The following is a 23702-nucleotide window of genomic DNA, read 5'->3' on the forward strand; positions in this document are numbered from 1 at the left end:
TAAACTGCTAGAGAAAATGCGAGTGAACATCATTCGAGCCGTCACTGAGCCCATGGACGTCACCGATAGTGCAGGTGAGGAAGAAGGACGTCTCACACGATTCCGTGTCTACTATAGGAGATTGAACGCTGTCACCAAGAAAGACAGTTATCCGCTGCCAAAGATGGACGACACTCTTGGCACGCTTTCCGGACATCAACGGTTTTGTACATTGGACCTGAAGAGTGGATATTGGCAAGTATCATTGGGACGATCGAGAATAGACGAGCTTTCACGACCGGACAAAGACAGTGGTAATTTTAGTGATGCGTTCGGATTTTGCAACGCTCCAGGTTTACTTTCGAACGGCTGGTGGTGACCGTTTTACATGGACAATCTTACGAACGGTGTCATGTGTACTTGGACGACATAATAGTTGGAAGGACATTCTCGGAACATCTAGAGAATTTGAGCAAACTCCTCCAGAAGCTGAGAGATGCCAATTTGAAATTCAGCTCGACAAAGTGTCATCTGCTTAGATACGAAGTCACCTACTTGGACACATCATCTCTCGAGAAAGAATACGGACGGGTCGTGGAAGACTGGAAGCAACCAGAGAATGCGCACGAGCTCCGGAGCTTCCTAAGACTCTACAGCTGTTACCGGAAATTTGTCCAAGGCTTCTTTAAAATAGCGAGACCTCTCCAGACTCACTGAAGCTAAGCAAAAAATTCTTGTGGACTGACGAGTGCAAAAGGGCCTTTACGTGACTGGAACAAGCACTAACGTCGTTTCCAATATTGGCGTTTCCACGAGCAGAGAAGGAATTCATCCTCTACACGACGCGAGTTACGACGGGATCGGAGCTGTTCTATAGCAAGAACTGGAAGGCAAAGAACACGGCATTGCCTACTTCAGCGAAAGTTAGTCCAAGTCAGAGAGAAATTATTGCTTTACGAGGAAGGACCTACTCTCAATCGTCAAAGCCGTCGAACATTTTCATCACTACCTCTACAGTCGGAAATTTCTCCTTCTCACGGACCACGCCTCATGGAGCTGGTTGTTGAACTTCAAGAACTCCCAAGAGTCAAGTGGCTTGATGGATACAACGGCTGTAGGAGTACGACATGAAGATCCAGCATCGTTAGGGAGCATCGTATAGAAATGCTGGCGCCCTGTCGAGAAGACCGTGTCTGCAGAACTGTCGTCATTGTCTCATGGCTGAAAAGAAGTACGGACCCGTGAAACCTATAATGAGGTAGATAACATCTCAAGTCTCAAGTGACGATCTTTGGAACGACGAGAACATCCGGAAAGCCCAACTAGAAGATCCTGACATACGACCAATAATGGACTTGAAGGAATACACCAGGACGAAGACCAACGTGGCAAGACCAGACGTTGCAGTCCGACGACCAAAAGATACTGGGTGGTATGGGACTCCTTGGATATGAGAGATGGTTAGCTATATCTCAAATGGTAGTCGGTGAGACTGATTGAAAGAAGTTTTCAACAGAAGCCCGACCGGCATAGCCAAGACGCTACGGAAATTCCGTGAACATGATTATATTGGGACAAGTTCAGGACCGATGTGGAAAAGTCGCATGGGCCGTTCGAGAGAATCGCCCTGAACATCCTGGGACCATTACCAAGAACCCACGATGGTCATACGTCGAGGGACTCCAGGAGCACATAGAGTATGCGCATAGAATCTCCAGAGACAGGAATAACATAGACTGCAGATGATGAAGAACCGCTTCGATGCGAAGGCCACGTCTCACGACTTCAAAGGAGACCTCGTGTGGCTCTGGAACTCAAAGTGACGGAAAGAACTGTGCCTGGGAACGACCAGCCATCCTGAGAAAGACCGTTCAGAGTTGAGAAGAAACTACGATGTTGTAATTCGGATTCAAAAGACTCAATCATCGAAGTGCAAGGTAGTCTGCTTCAACAGGCTAACTCCTTACCATAGTGAGCGACAAAGTGCGACCCGCCACCTTGAGAACTGAATTGCCGGGACGAATAATTCATAAGAGGGGCAATGTTACGAAAATTATGTAAATAGTCATTATTCATTATTCATTGTCATCTTACACCCGTAAATAGTCATTAAACGCATTTCTTTGTAAATCTCGCCTAACTGACAAAACTTGGTGAATTTAGCGACAGCTCCTTTGATTCGGCGATGTCATGATTCCAAAAGATCTTTCCAGGAACTTCCCGACAGGAAAATTCTCGGATTCTCTATCAGTACAAAAGCGCTGCTACAGCAGAACTAAAGAGTAGTTTGTTGTGTTTTTAAGAATTCCAGATCCCTTGGCGTTTAGAGAAGCCACTTTCAAGAGGCCCTCTGTTTTGCGTGTATTGTCAAATTGCTGCTTGTGAATACGTTGTACATAACTGTTCAGTAAAATAAATCTGTTTTGTCCTTGAAATCGCTTCATGCTTTGACATCTCGAATGCTTGTGAGAGAAATTATAAGGAACACTAAAAATAAATGTGTCTCTTGACGTTCCATTTTATACAGCTTTCACTGCACAAGGCTTTAGAAGCAAAGGTTATTAAGGTATGGTAGCGGAACCTCCCAAAAAAAGTATGAGAAAAATACTGTAGTCTAATTTTCGTTTCAACAATTTTCCCCTTTTTTTGAAAGCGAAATTTTTTTCAGTCTCACGTCTTTCAGCGCATAAAAAGTGGTGACTCATTCGCATATATCTTTAGATGAATATTATTACGAAATAAATTTTTGCTTAGTACCACAAAGAAAGGTGCAAATTTTAGCGTGATTGATATCTTTCTTGATTGGGGGGGGGACCATATAAAAATTTCAATATTTATATTTCCCCATAATCTTTATCATACGGTACATCTCTGATAAATTTCTCTCTTTTTGTTCTCGTCTCATTTTAATTTCATTCCTTCCGGACATTTTCCGTGAAATATCGCATATAATGTGCATAATTTATTATAGAAACTAATACTAATCATTTGACCTTTATAGGATTATCTGTTAGTAATAAGGTTCTGGAATGTCTGGTTTTGAGATTTTCAAAAGACAGCATTATTACTGCCGAAGCTTTCTTGATGATCCTAGTCAAGCTGTACCTCGCTCATGGTTAGTTAATCATCTATCTTTTTTATTATTTGCCGTAATATACAGAGTTCGATTTTTTAATTGTGACAGCAATGCTGTGCGACGCCATGAAACAGAGGCAAAGGCAATGTTTTTTATACCACTGGTAATTTAAATGCCTACCGTCCCTAAGGCCGGGATTAGACTATAAAAGTTTGATAAAACTCCTTTTATAAAACTTGAAAAATGATATAACACCGATGATATTATTGGTAACAAGTTTTATAAAAGTACTTTTACCAAACTTTTATAGTGTAATTCCGGCCTAAGAGCAAATGAACTCGCCCTCCCTTTCTATGAGCATGCGCTATAATAACAGGAACAGAGCACTTGTGAACGAACCGTCGCAGAACACAGAGCTGGTTAAAAATTGAATGCTATAAGTCAGAATACACATTGCACAACAGTGTCACCAGGCCACAAAAGAAAGAAAGGAACACAAAGGACGTTTGTGTACGCAGGAGCGGATTAGAACCACTGCATGGGGGTAATGCGTTGCAAGATCGGCGCGCTAGTGTATACTCGCCTCAACGTTGGCGACTACATCAAAGGCCTGTAAGGTTAGGCGCAAATTGAGCCGCGTGCAGCGTTCGCGAGTGGACCGAGCCCGAGTGCGATGACGTCAACACGCTCCACGCGTAGCGAGGGAATGCGCATATTAAGGCGACTTGACCCTATTCTAGTGGCTATAGCACATATAGCCCCAGTCCCACGATTACTTGGTACGCGAAGCAGGGTAAGATAATTAAAGTAAAAGATACCTGCGTCTTACCCTGCGTCGCGTACCAAGTAATAGTTTGATTGGGGCGTATTGGAACGCAGTTTCTTTTCGTGAACTCTGGAAGCAGGCCCCAGAGTGCACGAGCGTTTTCGGAAACACGATTTCGAGGGGTTCGGAAACTTGGCATTTTGGAGGCTCCCTGAGCCTAGATATTATATTATTGGTGAGGAAAAAAGTTGGCATTAAAATAAAGACATGATTGCACATTGCAAAAAAAATTAAAATAGAAAGTATCAGAATACTGAAAAATATATTTATTACAATGCAAATAAACGTGAAAAAAAATAATGAAAAATACGGATGGATGACAATTCGAAATTAATGAATAATTCCAAAACTATTAAAATTCAAATTTTCTGAAAAATTGTTCCTCGATCATCATTCGAGGAAATTGAAATTACTGAAAATTCATAAGTAAAGGTTATTCCGTGATTTAAAAAAAAAAAAAAAGATGGATTTACATAAATGAATGAAAATTGAAGATGAATAAAAATTTACTCAAATTCAGGATGGATAAAAATTAATACAAATTCAGGATTCATGAAAATTAATGAAAATTTATAGAATTTGCGAAAATTCAAAATTTTAGAATGAATTACACAATATAGAGTAAGAGAACACCAAAATTAGTGAAATTATTAATAAAAATTCGGATTTAATGAAAATAATTCCTCCATCGGGGAAATGTCATAAATAATTCAAAAATTTTTGGGAAATTATTTCGTAGGCTAGTTGAAAAAATTAAAAGCGGATTTCTGAAAATCGATCGAAATTCAGGATTATTAAAAATTAATGAAAATTCTGGAAAAAACTTTTGAAAATTAATAAAATTTTGGATGGCAGTTGATGACAACTCAAAATCTGGAAACAATCACACAATCAATAAAAGTTCATGTGTTTTCAGTTATCAATGAAAATTCCGAAATAAATGAATTCTGAAATTAAAATAATCCCATAATGAATGAAAATTTGGAACTGATGAAAAGTCAAAACTAAATAATAATAAAAAATTATATTCATTAAAAATTCAGAAAAAAAAGGAATCAAAGAAATAATTGATAATGCTGTATTTATGTAAGGGGCCGTTCAAGTATTACGTAAGCAAATTTTTTAGCCATTTTTGACCCCCCCCCCCCGACAGCAAAATTTCGTCATCAGCTCTGCCCCTCTGAATCCTAACTCATATTTTCATAAAGGGTGGTTGATGACGTAAGCATTATCCAAACCCATCCCCCCCCCTTGTCATCAAAAGTCAGCCAATCGGAAACCCCCCCATCGATGATGACGTAATACTTGAACGGCCCCTAAATAACGTTGATACTTAATATTTCATACGAAAATGCGAACTCTTTCTCTTCTCCATTGAAATATGAGTTTATTTTTGGAAGGGGAAAAAACACCTACGCGGAATACGAATAATCGTGCACGTGGGACACATCTGCGGCTCAGCAGTAGCACCACGAGTGCGCGAATACACGTGATTAGCGAAGCGTCGCTTCGTGTCTCAATTTACGGAGTCCTGGTTTCCGTTGGATGCTAAACGGAATGCTGCCCTGCGTCGTGTCGCGAGCGCTATACGCGGCTTAATTTGCGCTTAAGACTGTTTGCCTAGAACAGCCATCTTCAACCCTTTGTGCTCGGGAGCACCATGGCGCTTCCCGGAGCATCAAGAGTGCTTAACGCTCGTACCCTATTTCGTACTGACGAGTACTTGAAGTTATCCAATTGGATACCTTGCAAAAATTTCATTCAATTAGTACAATCATGCAGATTTTAGGCATACATATGTCAGAGTTGCCGTAAGGTGTCATTTGATGGGCATAGTCATTGCTCGCGGCACAAGAAAGGTTGAAGACCTCTGGCCTAAAACCTGGAACCTTGTATGTATATGCTACGTACCTGCAAAAAAGTAAGTATTTGCCACTACTAAAAAAAATCAACCTATGTATTAATAAAGTTCCTCAATTATTACAGTTATTCAAATGATACATATAATTTATATATTTGATTGTGAGAAATTCTTGATCATTATACTTGATTAAAGAAAATCTCAGCTTATCAGAAAGTCGTGTCATTAATGAAAAATAGAAGATATTGTGTTATTCAAGGCCACAGCGAGAGCAGGGGATCTGAGGGTTCCGTCTCCACTTCCAGAAATGTGAGAAAATGAATGTGATATGGAAGAATAACATGGTTAAGTCCGGTAGAGTACGCTGGATTTTCTAAAAAGGATCCCTCGAGTGCGTCAATGGTTAAGTATTTTTTCTATACCCCCCTCCCCCGTCAAAGGAAATAGGCCTTTTCTGGATATTATGCCTAGGTGAACTCGAAAAGAAGAGTAACGTAGTCTCCGCCGCGAATTGAACCTAGATACTCTTACAAACCGGACAAGTGTGCTACCACATACACCACTGGAAACACGACCCTGCATTTCTGAGGACCTTGGTTCGGTGTAAATGTCCTTTTCATCACTATTCAAGCTTTTAATTCTGTGATAAAAGTCCTTATCCTAGAATAAATGTGGATAGCTTGTGGACATATATCAGGGAATTCATTTGGGTAAGTCTATCTTTCAGCTCTTTAATAACACTTCTTCGATGGTTGAATGTCTAGCATTCACCATGGAGAGATTTGAAAACTCTTTCGAAGCAATCAACCGTTATTCTCCATGTCTCCGATGGCACTGTTTATCCACCAAGCACAATATCAAACAATATCTATGTCTCATTCAACCGCATTCTCTTGTATAGGCCTAGGGCCAACAATATTGTATCAAATAAATAAATATTTAGGAAGAGATACATAAGAATATTTATCCAAGAATTGTTCTTGCATGTTGCAATCACACAGTTTATTTGTTTATCTCACTGATTTACACAATAATCACAAAAATATACATAAAAATACCACCCACTAATACCAGTAACACTATAACGAGAAACCTCTCATTTAAAAAAGTAAAATATATATATATATATATATATATATATATATATATATATATATATATATATATATATATAACCAACTAATATTTAAAACAATCCTCAATATATACGAAGTGATGTCGTCTGCGAGAAAACGTAGCAGGATCGTGAGATGTCACACAGTGGCTCAGAGACCACGCCCACTGAACCAAAGCGGCAAGCACAACAAGAGAGATTAAATATATTGTTACGAAAATTATGTAAATATTCATTACCCTCTTGTATTATGTCATCGTTCACCTGTAAATGATCATTAAGATATTTCTCTGTAAATTTCGCAAAACTGACGACAGTGACGATTTGGCGATGTCATAATGCTAAAAAGTGTAAAGAGGTCACGAGAATATGGTAGATTTCAGCTTTTCTCTTTGCACTATAGAAGCGCCGCCTCGGTTGAAACAGCAGTTTGTTCGATTTCGTTTGGGAAACGAGATCTTATTTGTCGGCTGTTCTGTAAAATAAATCTGTGTTGTTCGTGAAATTGCTTCGTGCTATGCCATCTCGAGTGATTGTTGAGACATTATCCAGAACAATATACATATATAGCCGTGCTGAATCTCAGTGCCGTTGGATCATTTTGTCAGCCATCTTGAACCAACCATTTCCGTTCAACCCATGTGGCCAATGAAGACTTCTGGAAAGAAATAGGGCGAATATCGGAGCAGGATGTTCGGACGCAGCTATTTGGACACGAGGATGTTTAGACGCTGGAAAATCGGCCGGATAATTACAATCATTAATTATGTCTCATTCATTTAATGTGATCTTTAATAATAAATTTACGAATACTAAAATATAGTTGTAATTAATTACGTCTTATTTAATGTTTACTCTAAATACATGAATAATAAAATGAATATAAAATGATGAAATTATGAGTATATACACACGTGTATAATAAAATATCCAAAAAGCCGCGTCCAAACGTCGTGTACCGGGCGAATACCGGCTTAAACTAAACGCTATGTAAACTGGTTGTATCAAAAATTCTTGTTTTCAGTAACTTCCCGGGACATTTTATTTCCCATGTAAACGGGGCTTAAGAGCAAGGGCGTCGGAAGCGTTTCGAATCTGTGGGTGCCCATCTTGAGATTCATGTAGGAAATTTCGATTTTTGAATCAATTCTGTGGGTGCTCGGACCCATTCTACAAACTTCCGTGGGTGCTCGAGCACCCACAGCTCCGACGCCACTGCTTAAGAGGACCTTTTCCGTCGAATCCAGGACCTCTTGAGTGTTCGATACCCAGCGGACACCAGATCACTATTCTTTTCGAGTTCATCTAGGCATAATGTCCAGAAAAGGCCCATTTCCTTGATGAATTATTGGGACTGAAAAAAAAGCCGTCTCATTCTCACTACCCCGAAATACCCGACCCTATGAAAGAAATTTCCCTTCCGAATGACAGTTTTGACTATGACCCTCGTTTTGATGAATCAAATTATTGTAAAGTATTTGTAGAAGCGCTATGAGAGAAAGAAATAAAAGGTGTTGAATATTCATCAAATTAAAATTCATCTTAGTAGACAACTGAATAATATCTCTAAAAACATCAATTTAATATTTGAGTAATTAGTTGAAGTAATGAGCAAATTTATTTTTTCCCTTGCTGAACTAGCAGTTTTCTTCTTAAAGAAAAAAATGCCGGTGATATGAAATTTTTATAAGAAACATTAAAAATAACCACTATCGGGCCATGCAATACGTTATTGAAGATTTTTGTTTTCTATGATTTTTTTCTTATGGAATAGCTGTTTTTTAATCTTCCAGAAAGGTTTGTGGCAATGGAAAAGAAGATAAAAGAAAATGCGCTGACACTTGAAGAGGTATTTAAAATATTTTGTGCGTTAATAGATCTGTGTACATATGTTGTGCTATGTGTACATGTGAACTATATACATTTCAATGCTACGGGTTACGTGATTGATTAGCTTTTGAAAACTGCTTTGCACAAATCGTGTCTCAAAAAGTAGATATTCACGTAAAATAACACACAGCCCGTTAATTCTACGCACTCAAAATTTTGTTATATGAAATTTGCTCATAAAAAATTAATCAACATGGCACATTTAGGACTACATTCTATGCAGAATGATGCGTTATTATGCATAGTTACAAATTTCGTATGTAGCACAATGCTATTTTTATTGTGCAACCATTTTTTTTAGTTGGGCAAAAAAAGGTTTTGCACATAAAAGAAATACAGTACATAGTAAAGTTCAACAATCTGTTGGCTTCGACTTGTTTGGCCAATGATATTTAATACATTATGCAAAAAAAAAAAAATCGAAACAACCAAAAATTAAGCACATGTGAGTACATAGTAGACAAAATAAATGTAGAAATATTTACTGTATGCAATGGATCTCACTCATCGTGAGGATTCAGATTTGAACCCCGTTAATGCACAGTGGTCGTCAGCTGAAGTTGGTTTTCTGCGGTTTTCCTAACTTGAAGAAGTGAATGCTCTCCGGTCTCCTATTTAAAAAAGTTTCTCCGCAGAGAGTAGGCATACCAACAACACGATATTGAAACGATAATAAAAAACAAGCATTCGCCATCTTTACTTCAACATATGGAAGACAGATGGCAACAACAACAAAAATACGAAACGTGCACAATTTTGACAACATAAATACGTTAGTGTCCATACATAGACTCAGAACACCCATTCCGACACTTACCAATCCGTTACAAATTCCTTAGTGTACGAGTTGCGTGAACGGTAAAGTAATAGTAGTGGGTATCGCTTAGGAAGTCAGGGGGAGGGGTCGCACAAAAATTTGTTATACAGGAAAACTTTGTAACCGGAAATGTTTTGATACGGGAAAGTGTAAGCGGGACTCTGGAAAGAAAACCACTTAAACGGGGAAAATATCTTGAATGGGATATTGTTTGACTGCATAAGCGAATAAATCAAATTAGCAGATATCGTGCGTTTAGTCCCAACGGCAACAACCACATGTTTCAACTTCATATTTAAAAGTTTCAAAGTGCTGCCTTTAACCTTCCAGCCCCGGGAAAAGCGAATATTGCATTTCAGATATTCTTTAAAATTTCGTGGGATACGGTGTTATTCTGGTGAGTACTTCTCAGCAATACTAGACATTAAACAATCTGATTTAGTCCATCAACTTCAACAACTAATGCGTTCAATGAAACCTATTTACATACAACTCCTCACAGATCTAAGCCAACATATTGCTATGGCGTCGATAGCCATCGCTATCAGCTGAAGCTGGAGAGTTCCAATTTCCAGTAAAACTGAAACCTCTTGACCATTGTATTGCCACCTGCAGGCAATTGACTTTATGGCTTTATTTCATCTATTTTTACGCATCCCTTCCATGGGGTATTAATGTGCCTTTTCTGACTTTCTTTGCTTCCTCTATATAGATAATTACACTGCTCAAAACAATTAGAGGAGCAAGCAAAAAAGTGAAGAAAACCGTGCGAGACAGCCACGTATTGGCATACAATGGATAGTACACGCGTATCAATGCGCAATACAGAAAAAAGACGTAAAAAAATTTGAAATTAAGCTTTAATTCTTTGAAAATATGGAAAAAACATGAAAAGATAATTTAGGGCAACAATTTGGTTACATGTAAACGATAAAAAAAAGTACTGTTTAGACATGATGCATGAGGGCGTGTGGTCTCCTCGAACAGCTAAGACTGCTGCACACCTGTTTGCCATGGATGCGATGAGGTTATCGATCAGACTTTGGGGAATACTTTTCCACTCCTCAAGAAGTGCAATCTGCAAGTCTCGGACAGTAACAGTTGGCCTTGGTCACGCAGCAATGCGTCGTCCGAGCATGTCCCAAACATGCTCGATGGCATTCAGGTCAGGAGAGCACGCTGGCCATTCCATACGCTGTATTGTTTCAGCTTCAAGCATGTTCTCCACCAGACGAGCTCTATGCGGTCGGGCATTATCAACCTGGAAAACAAAGGAATCTCCAATGGCTCCAGCGTAAGGGATGACATGAGGTCGCAGTATCTCGTCTGCATACCTTCGGGCCGTCAAAGTGCCATTCCGAATGATATGCAGGTCCGTACGTCCGCCTATGCTGATTCCACCCCATACCATCCAACCAGCTAGTCTGTACTGTGACCTTTCACGAACGAATGCGGGGTTATTTCGAGTGCCCCTGTCCCTCCATACCAGAACACGTCGGGTGTCACACTCCAGACTGAATCGGGACTCGTCTGTAAACAGCACTTGGCTCCAATCATGTTGCTCCCAATCTCGATGTTCAGCAGCCCATCTTCTTCGGGCCGCACGGTGGCGTGAAGTCAACGGAATGCAGACCATTGGCCTACGTGCATAGAGCCCTCCCTCATGAAGCCAATTACGTACTGTTTGGCTGGACACGCTTCGTCCTGTTGCCAAGAGCAACCGTCTTTGCAGCTGCGTAGCATTCTCTGTTCTGATTCGACGGACTGTTAACCGTATATACCGGTCATCAGTTGCTGTAGTGGTGTGTGGCCGACCTTGTCCTGGTCGACGTCTAACGTTTCCTGTTTCTTGGAATCGATTCCACAGCCTTGCAACAACACTTCTGGCGACTCCAACAGCGTCCGCGACACTACGTTGTGTTTGCCCGGATTCCAGTCTGCCTATAACACGCCATGCCATGGATTCCGGTAAATCACGTTGTTGAGACATCCTCAAGTCACCTTGTCTCAAAAAAAAAAAAAATACTGCGCAATCGAATTTCACAGTTACGGCAGTAAAACAGACGTTTCTGCAACATCCCGATTTCTGCCCTTATCTCCTTTTTCTGGTTTTTGACGTCATGAACTTTGATTTGCATATGAAGTTTTCTTCTTCCGTTTCCTGCTAGGCTTTAAATTATGAATGATTAATTTTATGTTACTTATCGGTATACAGCTTTGCGTAATTTTGTTAAAACCATGTGCTCCCCTAATTGTTTTGGGCAGTGTATATATATATATTCTTCCAGTGGTTCGATATAACAATATATTCCTACAGATCTACAATCTACGTCGTACGTCTTCCTGCATAACGAAGCACCACGCTCAAGTTGCAACCTACTTCTCAAGGCCCCATTTCTGGTCAAAAATCGAGTAGATAAATTCTTTGACATCGACTTCAACAACTCAACGGGACATTCGGGAGAATCTCCATCGATCGGTTGATCCCAGCCTTCCTTAAGGGCCCTACACACGTTTAGTTATGCCAAACGGTTCGATGCATCCACACCATTCAGTTATACCTGTGCAGGCGAAGCTTCTGGAACCGGTTCTAGGCAATCTGTGGGGATATTTTCATTTTTCGCGGTCTTTTGATCAGTTCGGATGTTTTCATAGTCTATAAAGTTCGGAATTTTCAAGTATGATTTCCACAGATGATGCTTTGGGTGTAGTTGGATTGGTTATGGCACTGAAAGTTATCAACTCAAAAAAAAAAAGAAAAAAACGGGTAACGTGGTGCAAAGATTGGTTAAAAAAAAAGACAACAATACTCGCACGTTAAGTTATTACAGGAATTGAGATTAGCACCAAAAGATTGGCATAATTTTCTCAGAATGGATCAAGATACCTACTTTTTCTCAATTCCTTTCGGAAATTGCTTCGAAAACTGTTTAATTTTTTAACAACACTGTCTCTGTTCGCTAGAGGATCTATTTCCACACCAATCTCTCATAACCATCATCTTTCTTAATTTTGTTATGGTAATCTTTAGTTTTCACCTGCCACAAGCATTTCTCATTCCTATACATTTCAATGAATTATTCCAAACATTCGCGCTGCCCGTTTCACTCGTCATTGTAAACCTCGAGTCGTGAAAACTAAACTCTGGTGGAATGTCGAAATCGGTGTTTCCCAAAGTAGGACTATCCAGGCTATGAATGGACACAAGGGGGTGATGGGGGAACGAGAGGAAAACATCAGTTTTCGAAAACTCAGACCATTTTCCCAAGGAAGCCTTTGTAAATATGGGCCTTGGGCAAAAAAAAAAAGAAAAAAAAACTAATATTGCACACAGAAGTTCGTACTTGTTTCATCAGAGCTAAAGTGTTTTTTTTCTCTCTTTGAATGTGCGCTGTACATTCCAGATGTATTGTAACTGTAAATTGATCGGTAAAGCCTACTGTCGCAGATCTCCACACCATCTGAGGATATACTATCTGGGGTCCTGCATCCCCGGGGGCTGGTTTTACTAATGAATATTGTCATTATTCGAGCCATTTCCCCCCAACCCCCCACAAAGATGGGATTGGCATCAGGATTCTGGGGGTGAACTATCTCTGCAGTCCTTAGTAACTACTAGTCCTAATAAACTACCGGTCGGAGGACTGAAGCTAAGGACCGCTTCAACTACTAGTAGTTAAGAGGTACTATGAACTACCTGTCCTTAAGGTCACGTGACGTGAAACAGTAGTTAGAGGGAGAGAAAATTTTTGGTTTCGAGAGTAACAGATCGCTAACCAATCGGGATGCCGTTTGAAGCCTACAACTACTAATAATTATTTAACAATCGTTCTTCCGCACTGGGTGGTGGCAGCGATTTCATGTTTACAACTGATTGTAAACAAACTTTTTTTTTCGAGGGACTCGCCACACATTTTTGTCACCCGTGCTTTGCAATTTTTTTTACTCTAACATCGCCAGCTAGTTTAATTATTTTGTAAACGTATGAGACGTTGCATTTTTCATCTTGCGACTTTTTTTAGAATAAGATTCGGTATTTTTCTTGTCCGAGCTCATGGATCCCACATTTGGATGCTTGAAGAAGCGAGTATCTGGGACCCCAGCTGCATATAAGCGGGTCGCATACTGATGAAATCAAAATTTGAAAAAAAGAAAATTCTTACAACAAAATGCAAAATTTTAAATTAAGGTTACCGGCACTAGTTGAGCCTATGGTCGTAGTGTGCCTTTCCGGGGCAGACTTTCCCTTTTTTTTGGGGGGGGGGGGGAGGGCTCTTCTTGAAAGGGTTATTATGCAAAATAATTGTAGATTTTTGGGCCCCCCTATTCGCCTCGGGGGCCCTACTTGAGGCCCCAGCTGAATACTATTTTTAATATTGAGTGCCACTTTTTTTTAAGACCAATTTGTTAAAAATGATTTTTTATTATCCATTTTTATTCCTTTTAAAGTCATTGAAACAATGAATTGCAAATTATTTTCGGAGCAACTAAAATATTAAATTATTGATAATTTATAATTAAAAGAATTAACTGCCTTGCTGCGTATTGTAGTTCTATATTTTAAACTATAGGTTTCTCCTCAGTATTAAAAAATATCAGAACACGATTTTCTATGAATGAGCACTTACCTGTTAATGGAAGTGAATACTTCAATATTTAAAATATATATACGTCTATATTAAAGATCTTTCATCAATTTATCTGTTTCATATTTAGCTTCCAACAAATAATTTCACCTGATAACTTTCATTTTGACATATATTTCATTTGAGTTGATTAGAAGATGAATGATTGATTGAAATTGATTAATAGAAACATGAATTAAATAACAACTTGCACATATGATTTGTCATACAAAAACATTTTATTTCAAACATATGTTCATAGAGAGTTATCATAATCACAATTTATTGGTTGTACTTTTCTTAGAAATCGCATCTTTCAAGAATATAATTTTTTAAGATTCATAAATTTTCATCTGCATCTTCAAATGTTGATTTACCTGAAATTAAAAAGAGGAAGAAAAAAAAACACTTTTATTATGCTCATCAATATTTAAATGTACTGTATATTTTATTTCAAATTATAACACAGTCTTTAGTTGTATAAGTAGAGATAATTCGTGCACAATAGCACTTAGTCGACATTGAGTCGACTCGCCACCATTTTATCACAGTAGGATCCAAAATGTATAAACTGTGTTTTGCAAGGGAGGCCTGGCGTTCCACATAGATGCACATGTTCATGTCTAGATGTATTTACCTAGGGCTTGGCAAATCTTAAGAGCCAACATTGCAAAAAAAAAATTCATACTGACACCTAAAATTTTCTATGCAGATCATAAAATATTTGGAGTTTATGTCTGAATCTTCCAACATGTGAAGATCATCACCAAGTGCTGAAAAATGAAAAAGTTGAATATAATTTTTTTTTACTTCGGATTATTTCTTCTAAAAATATGCTTGGCTGCCAAAAAATTTGGCCTTTTTCAATTTTTCGAGCCATGTTTCTACCCTAAAATTTTGGTCAGACAGATACAAATACAACACCACAACAGGCAAATTGCCCAACGAGGTGGCTGACTTAAGACATGGATCCCCGAGCCCCTTTTTACCCTACCTACGAGCCCTACCTACTACTACTGCTACACCACACATGCACCCCGCCCACAACCCCCCACGGAACCCCCAACGAATCGGTACATGCGGGAATGTACGTGTAGTGAAACCTGATGTGAAGTTTTTTTTGTTTCTCTGTAATGCTTGTTATGTGTAGTGCTGCCATCTGCCACCAGTTTTTCAAACTATGAGTGAAGTGTTATGATTGAATGATTTTTCGTTGTAGGACTGTTGCTCTCTGTGGCGAGACTTTTTAACGGGGAGATCGGCTCGCATGTGCGCCTTGAAGTTGGGAACCACAGAAAACCAAATTCAGCCGACCACCACTGTGGGGTTCGAACCCGGATCCTCGCATCGCGAGTCCGTCACTATAACCACTCGACCACCACAGCGGCAAAAAGTGTATTTTTCTGTAGGTAGGTGGGTGGGTTTGAACCCATGTACACTGAACTCTTCCCATCTGTATCTTACCAACCCACCACGACAGCACTGCAAAAACCTATTGGCACGCAGCTTACTTTATATTTTCACTCTACTCTTTCAGCTTTGCTCTAAAACACATCCTTAGCAACCTCTTGTGGATCGGGGAACCCATATTTAAATTAACATAGAAATTTTGCAATGTTGTATGGTCTCACTAGTTAAAAAGTATGATATTATTTGTTGTCAAGTGTATTGTTTTAATATTTCCATTCACAAAATTTGCTCATCAGTAAATATAACACGTTTTTCAAAGAATTAATATTGCTTTTCAGTTAGTAAAGCTTCTAAAAGTTTTTTTTAATGTCCTCCCTCTCATTTATATAGCCAAGACAAGTTTTTCAACAGTACATGTTTTTACTTGCACTGGTCAAATTTTGAGTGGTATAGGTAGCCATTAATAAATCGTCTATCTTAATTTCCTCAATCCAATTATGTCAAAAACAGTTGTTCTTTCAATAGTATCTGAAAAAATTATTATAAAGATAATTACTCATAGCAAGATATTTCTCGAGAGAAACCAATATGGTATGGACTAAAAACAATGCCACCTTTCCCCCTTGCTTATTTTGTTTTTGCACATATAAAATGTGTCGCTGAAATTACAATAATTTCAGAGGGAAGTATGTTTCTGTTGAATTTTATATTGAGAAATATTCAAGTGATTTTACAATTTACAATTTTTATGAATTTTCTCAACTTAAAATTGAATGTGCATAAATAGGTTATTTTATTCATGGTGCAATATAAATAAGACACTGAAATACAACATTTCTTAATAAACATGTGAATTTATGTAATACAGCCTCTCCGAAACGCTATTATGATTATGATCTGATACAACGTCAAAATTCTGTGGGTGGGATGGTGGTGTTAAGTCGGGTTCGACTGTATTTGTTCCACTGGGGTTGTTGATACAAATGAAATCAGTGAAAATGATGATTGTTAAAATTTGTGTCATTAAATCATGCATGGAAATATTTCATTTCACATGAAAATAATAATGGAAACTGTTGCTCAAAGTCAAATACAAAGAATTAAAATTACCTTTGTTTGCTCTGGGAGAATTGTTTGGTAACCTTGAAAACCTTCACATAACTTCGTAGCTACCTACAGCCAAGTTCCTGGGAAACAAAATTTTTCGGAGTTAGAAAAGTCTCACAAATGTATATACACTAATATATATATAATCTCTCAGCTGTTTACTAACAACATTGTTAAAAAATAAATGCTTGTTAAAAGTTTCACTCCCATAACATCTCAAAATGTTATATTTTAAAGTTCTTAAATATTCGACATGGAAATTTGTTTTCTGTGTTTACCCATACACACAAAATCAAAAACAATTTTTGACAAAAAATTAAATTTGAACACACACAGCAAGGCCATAACCCAAATACTGAAGTAGTAATACGTTTCGAACACTAATCTGCTTCCTCTAGTTATAATGTATATACCTCAATAAAAACTGTGCCTGAAATTCCAACTTTGTTTTTTAGTCCCATTGTACGAATTTCATTTTTCATATCAACAAAACAATATAATGATTCCTTATTAAATATTCCTCATCTCAGAGCGAGTTACAGAGTGCAATTTTTCAGGAAGTGGCACATGATTTTTTTCTCAAAATTTAACTTCCACTAAGTATTACAATATTGTTCATTTGAACAGTTCAAAATATCAAATCTATATTTTAATCCTTTAGTGCACGAGTTTTACAAAAATTAATATTTAACATTATTGCCAATTTTTACCATGCTTTATTTCAATTTCACCATTACTCATCACAAAAAAATAATTAAATTTTTTGTCATTTAGGTGCTGTAATTTATTATCAATGAATTGTAGCTTATTAGTTACTTTGTGCATTGAAGGGAGGTTGATCTAAAACACAAATTTTCAATTTCCTTATTTATAAGCGATCATTCATAGCATAGTCATCCAAACACAATTTTTATTGTGCCAACAATATTGAAATTATTTATTTACACTCATGCTCAATTTATTTAGACATAATTTTTCATTGAAAAAAATTAATACGGCAAAAAACATAGAATGTAAAATTTCAATTTGATATTATCGTAATTGAAGATTCACCTTTCATTCGCCATGTAAATATTTTCAATAGAACCCAAAATATACATGGGCTGTATGATATTTTTCAGCATTACCAAGTGGGATCCACTGCCCTATTAATTGCGTGACATTATGTCCATTTATATTCTTAAATAACGCATTTACCGAGCAAAAAAAATATTAAGAATATTTCTAAACACCCTTCTTATATAGTTCGATAGCAATAAAATAATTCTTACCTCAGTAATGAACATGCTAGCACTTCGTCGTGGCTTCGATCGCCGATGTCAACATCTAGTTTTGCAGGATATAACGATGAATCACTTCAACTTTGATGACATCGAAGATATAATCTAAGTTATGTCTGTCATTATTATCGTAAAAAATTGTTTAATTCGAAAAAAAAACACAGCATATTTCATCACTAAATATCACAGCGAGAACTCGCGGCCAGAGACGAAATTTCCCCTTTTCCAAGATGGCCGCCGTGAACTACTTTTCTTGCTGCTTTAGGACTGGTGCTAGGCAGTCCTTAGCAGCGGTCCTAAGTAACTACTAAAAAAAAGTCCTTAGCTTAGAGATAGTACCGAAAAGTCGAACTACTGGCCATCTAAGGACAAATCGGGGCTAACTACTTTTTTTCGGCTAAGGACCGCAGAGATAGCCAGAGCACGAGACGATTCCAATCATTCTTTTTTTCCACGTTAAAAAATTCACTATAGTGGCGGCTCGGCAAAGAGAATAGCCTCTGTGCCCTGCGGCAGGATGTGGATGGGGAGGGGCAGGGGTGACGCCCAAGAGCCGCGACGCACACTTTGATGAAAACTGCTGTAACGGAAGATGTTTTGAATCTACACCATAAGTACAATGATGTATTTTTTACTCCTTCAAAATTTTGATGTTACTAAAACCTCTCATCATGACCGATTTTCGTGACTTAAGTAAAACCCACTACTGCCTACTCATGCTTATCAAGAATGCTATCCATATCTACAGTGATTATGGCAATATAGGGATTAAAAGAGAAATTTTGGTATTACAGTCGACGCCCGATATAACGACCCCTTCGTCCCGTCGAGAATGGACGTTATATTTGGAGCAAGGTCGTAGCGAGGGGGAGACTTGGGGGTGTGGTCGGGCCTGATTGGGACGGTCGTTATATAAGTAAAACATAAAACATTTGGGACTTACCCTACCAGTCTTTGTCGCTATAACGTGAAGTTGTCATAACGAGCGTCGACTGTATCTTCGAAAACAAGCATCGTTTCTCCTCTGAATATACAGATAGGGGATACATGCTCCTTCAGCATCGTATGATAGCATTTTGTTCTCGCGATAGCGTCGATTGAAAAAAAATAATTTTTTTGACTTGAAAATTTTTATGGTAACTTACGTAGTGTTTTTCTTTGAAAGAAAATGCATTTTCGCGCGACCTTTTAAGATGAATTCAACTTAATTCGAAATTAACTTATAAGCATAGTATGTATATTAATAGTATTACTCAATGATATAATTATATTATCAATCGTATCTCTCAAAGAATTTTTCGATAGTTTTCTTACGTTTAACAAGCGTAATTTCATCTGAATTTTTTCTTTCAATGTTTGAGCTGAAAGTTTAAATTCGTTGCAATCTGACGAGATGTGTTCAAAAAACAAATTCAATGAGATTCATTAAGAATTACAAGTAAAAGAAAATAATAAATTGCGGTGATTTTTGTCCTGTTGATGCTTGCTGGTTTTCGGTCAAGAAAGGAGTGGGAATCCTGCGTTTGAAATTGCAAACAATTGCAAACATTAACTGACTCGTATAAACACCTGCTTGATTTCTAGGAATCTTGATTTCTAAAGGAAGTACATGTGAAAGAACACTAAATAATCTGATGTCACGGGGCCCCTAAAATCTCCAAGAACCCTGGTTAAAAACCACTTCTCTAAATAATCAATAAACAATTAATAGTCATAGCACATTATTTAAATACAGAGTTTGTGTGTTTCGGTGCATAATTTCGGGCAAATTTATTGAAAAGAGTGATTTCAACAAAATTGCGAATTTTAACAATAGTCGAAATATTTCTAAAATTTCGATTTTTTTATTCGATATGAAATTGTAAGAAAATATCGTGAAAATTACGTCATTAGAAAATTTTTTTCTAATTAAATGCAATCCCTCTCCAAAACAAGTTATTCAGTTATTATTGTTCTATTACATTACCGGTAAAAAAGAAGAGGGAAGAAAGTAGGGCGGTAGTGAAAAGGCGGGAAAAAAACCTGAAGGGAATGGTTTTCCGGTGTGTATGGGCCATCAGGTATAATTACGCAGTTTTTTTCCCCGCTTTTTTACTACCGCCCTACTTTCTTCCCTCTTCTTTTTTACCGATAATGTAATAGAACAATAATAACTGAATAACTTGTTTTGGAGAGGGATTGCATTTAATTAGAAAAAAATTTTCTAATGCCGTAATTTTCACGATATTTTCTTACAATTCCATATCGAATAAAAATCGAAATAAAATTTTAGAAATATTTCGACTATTGTTAAAATTCTCAATTTTGTTTCTGAAATCACTCTTTGCAATAAATTTGCCCGAAATTATGCACCGAAACACACAAACTCTGTATTCAGATAATGTGCTATGACTATTAATTGTTTATTGATTATTTAGAGAAGAGGAGGTTGACCAGGGTTCTTGGAGATTTTAGGGGCCCCGTAACGTCAGATTATTTTAGTATTCTTTCATATGTAGTTCCTTTAGAAATCAAGATTCCTCGAAATCAAGTAGGTGTTTATACGAGTCAGTTAATGTTTGCAATTTCAAACGCAGGATTCTCACCCCTTTCTTGACCGAAAACCAGCAAGCATCAACAGGACAAAAATCACTGCAATTTATTATTTTCTTTTACATGTAATTCTTACATATTTCGTATTTTTTCGTATAATTATATCATTGAATAATACTATAAATATACATACCATAAGTCAATTTCGAATTGACTTGAGTTAATCTTAAGAGATCGCGTGAAAAATGCATTGTTTTCTTTCAAAACACTACGTGAGTTACCATAAAAATGTTCTAAGTCAAAAAAAATATTTTTTTTTAAATCGACGCTGTCGTGGCGTGGGAAGAAAATACTATCATACGATGCTAAAGGAGCATGTATCCCTTATCCGTATATTTAGAGGAGAAACGATGCTTGTTTTCGTAGATAGTCGACAACAACCTCACGTTATAACGATCGTTCTAGGGACTCGCTTCTGTATTCTTTGTGTGAGACTAAAAAGGAAAGACACTTGCTTTTGCCTCTTTCTTCTTTTTTTTTTTTTGGTTATTTCGAAAATACGAAATCGCACTACCGTTGGACAGATTCATTGCTCGCACTGCTATAGTTTTATTTGAAGGTGGTTCTCTTCTAGAAAGGTTTGCACAGAATTCCACGTTTAACACATGAGGGACTCCTCATTTCTCTCTTCGTCTTCCTCAGACGAGGTCCGGTGCATATAAGCTGTTGTTGTGGGGCGCAATGGAGATTCGTCAGTTCGCCTGTGGATATGACCATGTTCTTCCACTAGTTCTTGAATGAGGGGTTCATAAACCTCCAATCCCATAGTCTTCCCCAAGGACAGAATGTCTCCTTGTTCATTCACTAGCCCCCCTCAAAGTATAGGCACTTGGAAGTCTGGGAAGGCAAGACGATGATGTCAATTCATATACACATTAGATCAGTCGACTCTACCTTAGACGATGGAGGGCAATGCCCCCACGACCCCCCCCCCCCCGTATCTCCACCCATGCCTCAAACTCACGTTCAATAATGCAATCAGCCCACAGTTTTCTTCAAGAACAATTGAAAAAATGCTTCAAGTGCACATACGCGTAGTTATGCTACATCTAGTTCATATCGTAAACAGTGACATTCGTACGGGAGTTCATTTTTTCGAATTAGGCACGCCGACCGGAGACTGTAGGGGAAAATATTACCTGAAACTTCACAGCCCGTGCGTGGACGAAAGCGAAAAACCATCAGCTCAGTTGCGACAACGGGAAAATAAAGTTCAAAAATTATTTCGAATCATCGCTCGTTAACCGAATCAAAATGTGCTCAAAATTTTTGCTCGTTAACCGAACCGCTCATTAAGCGAAGTTCCACTATATTTTCTTCTCTTTCACAAGTGATTATTTTCTCTTTTCGTGTAAAAATATTTTTTTCTCTCATATTCAATTTTTTTTTCTCTTACGTGCATATATTTATCTTTTTTCATGATTTTATTATAATATACTGTAAATAAATGAAAACTTTATTCGCATACAATGACTCTGTATTTTATTGCTCTTTGTTTTATTCTTGCAATGGTAAAAAAATATCTAAGCTGAAAACGTCATCAAAGGTGGGTGGAACCTTAGAAAAAGTTTAATTTAGGAATGTGGCTAAAAAACGATAGTTTTTATTTAAAAATAATTTAAGCCCTAAAAAAGTAAGTTAGAAAAAACGATAATTTAAGAAAGATTCCTTACAAACGATAATTTTGGAAAGATCCCTCTAAATCCTATCACAGAGTGTTGTGACGTCATCGCTGAGACTTGGGAAAACTTTTTATGGGGACAAAAAAAAATTTAATTTAGGAAAGGTCCCATAGTATCGTATTTTTTAAAAATGGTAATTTGGGAAAGATCCCTTACGAACATCATATCAACATCTAGCGAGCCACTCTCAGCGGCGAAACCCCTCATCGCGTGGCAGTATTCATTGTTCTCATGGGCAGCATTCATTGTTCTCATGGGCAGCTTTATTGTGTCCCAGTATCCCGTTTCCCCCTACTTGCGTTCTGTATAAATAGCGAATAGGGAAAATACCTTGCGATTTTGTGCTGAAAAATTTAAAAATCGCCCGTGGTTGAAGGGTTAACGTAACCATGTAATCTGAAAGACTCACTACACATTATTTAATTAACTTTTTATCGAGGACATTTGTTTACTTATATATTTTTATACCACAAAATTTTGTTTTTGTAATGGAAAAGTATTTTAATCTTTCTTTCAAGATGATTTTGCTGACAGTCTACTCATGAGTGAACTTCTAGCAAACATTCAACAAGCTACATGAATGATGGGATGAGAGGCTGTGGATGCAAAATGATCACAAAGTGTTCTGATAGACAAACCTTTGGATAGACGGAGAATAAAAATCAGCTATTCATTTGGATAATAATGCAATCAAATGTACAAATCATCTTGATGATGACACTGCAAAGCATTCTCTTTATATTTATTGAAAAACACATCATTTTTTTATTTACATAAAGTACATATTCACAGTATTTATTTTTGAACAATAAAATTATATAAATTAGAAAATAGATACCTGGCTCTTTTTTTTCAAGTTATTTCATCTGCATATTCAACCAATGTGTTTTGCGGCATCCCCTTCCTGATCTCGGGACATTCCGACGTCACCGGTAAATTGTCGTGACCTATAGCCACCGAAAACCCTCGGCCGACTGATCATCCGCCACTACTGTGCCGTTAGTATTATCGCAACAGCCAATAGCTGCCACCTATGCATTTTTTTTTTTAACAGGCACTTTAACGTCAATTACATTGCAGAGAAAATTGTTTTTTCCACTCTGATGAGCCTGCTAAGATATAAAGTCTTCTTACCGTGGCCGGGAGAAATTAGCTCTATTCCTTAACTACACCAGAGATGCCGCCGCTGTACTTTCATTTACCTGGGTCCCGAGACCCAGGGTATTAAAAAAATCTGGGTCCGTCTCGAAAAAAATTATCTTGAAAAAAAAAAAAGTATGTCCCCCCTTCACCATAATTCACTGGTATCTCTATGCATTTTTTTTCCAGCATGCCCCAGGTCTCATCACCTGCTCATCTCTTCGTTGAAACATAGCAGCGAGCCATGTTTTGGGTTCGAGAAGGAGGTATCTCTGTGTGAATCAAATGATTCATTTCTACAAA

The 23702-nt window shown here is 37.6% G+C and overlaps 1 protein-coding gene across 2 annotated transcripts in view; it reads left to right on the forward strand.

Moving 5' to 3' along the window:
• The window catches only part of LOC149067026 (calpain-B-like), a 208893-nt gene extending 185807 nt beyond the window's left edge, over positions 1 to 23086 (forward strand). Inside the window, exons 17-19 of one of the 2 annotated variants that reach the window (XM_089253047.1) lie at positions 2981 to 3094; positions 8650 to 8705; positions 22778 to 23086. In XM_089253047.1, coding sequence (XP_089109173.1) covers positions 2981 to 3094; positions 8650 to 8705; positions 22778 to 22804 — 197 coding nt within the window. In that variant the 3' untranslated portion in view covers positions 22805 to 23086. The remainder of the gene's footprint in view (positions 1 to 2980; positions 3095 to 8649; positions 8706 to 22777) is intronic. The other variant, XM_089253048.1, reaches the window with a different exon arrangement.
• Positions 23087 to 23702: the final 616 nt, after the last annotated feature.

This window comes from Pholcus phalangioides, unplaced genomic scaffold (assembly GCF_987345545.1).
Source record: "Pholcus phalangioides strain wild (caught in Gottingen) unplaced genomic scaffold, Ppha-v1.0 ptg000031l_1, whole genome shotgun sequence".
NCBI classification, from domain to species: domain Eukaryota; kingdom Metazoa; phylum Arthropoda; class Arachnida; order Araneae; family Pholcidae; genus Pholcus; species Pholcus phalangioides.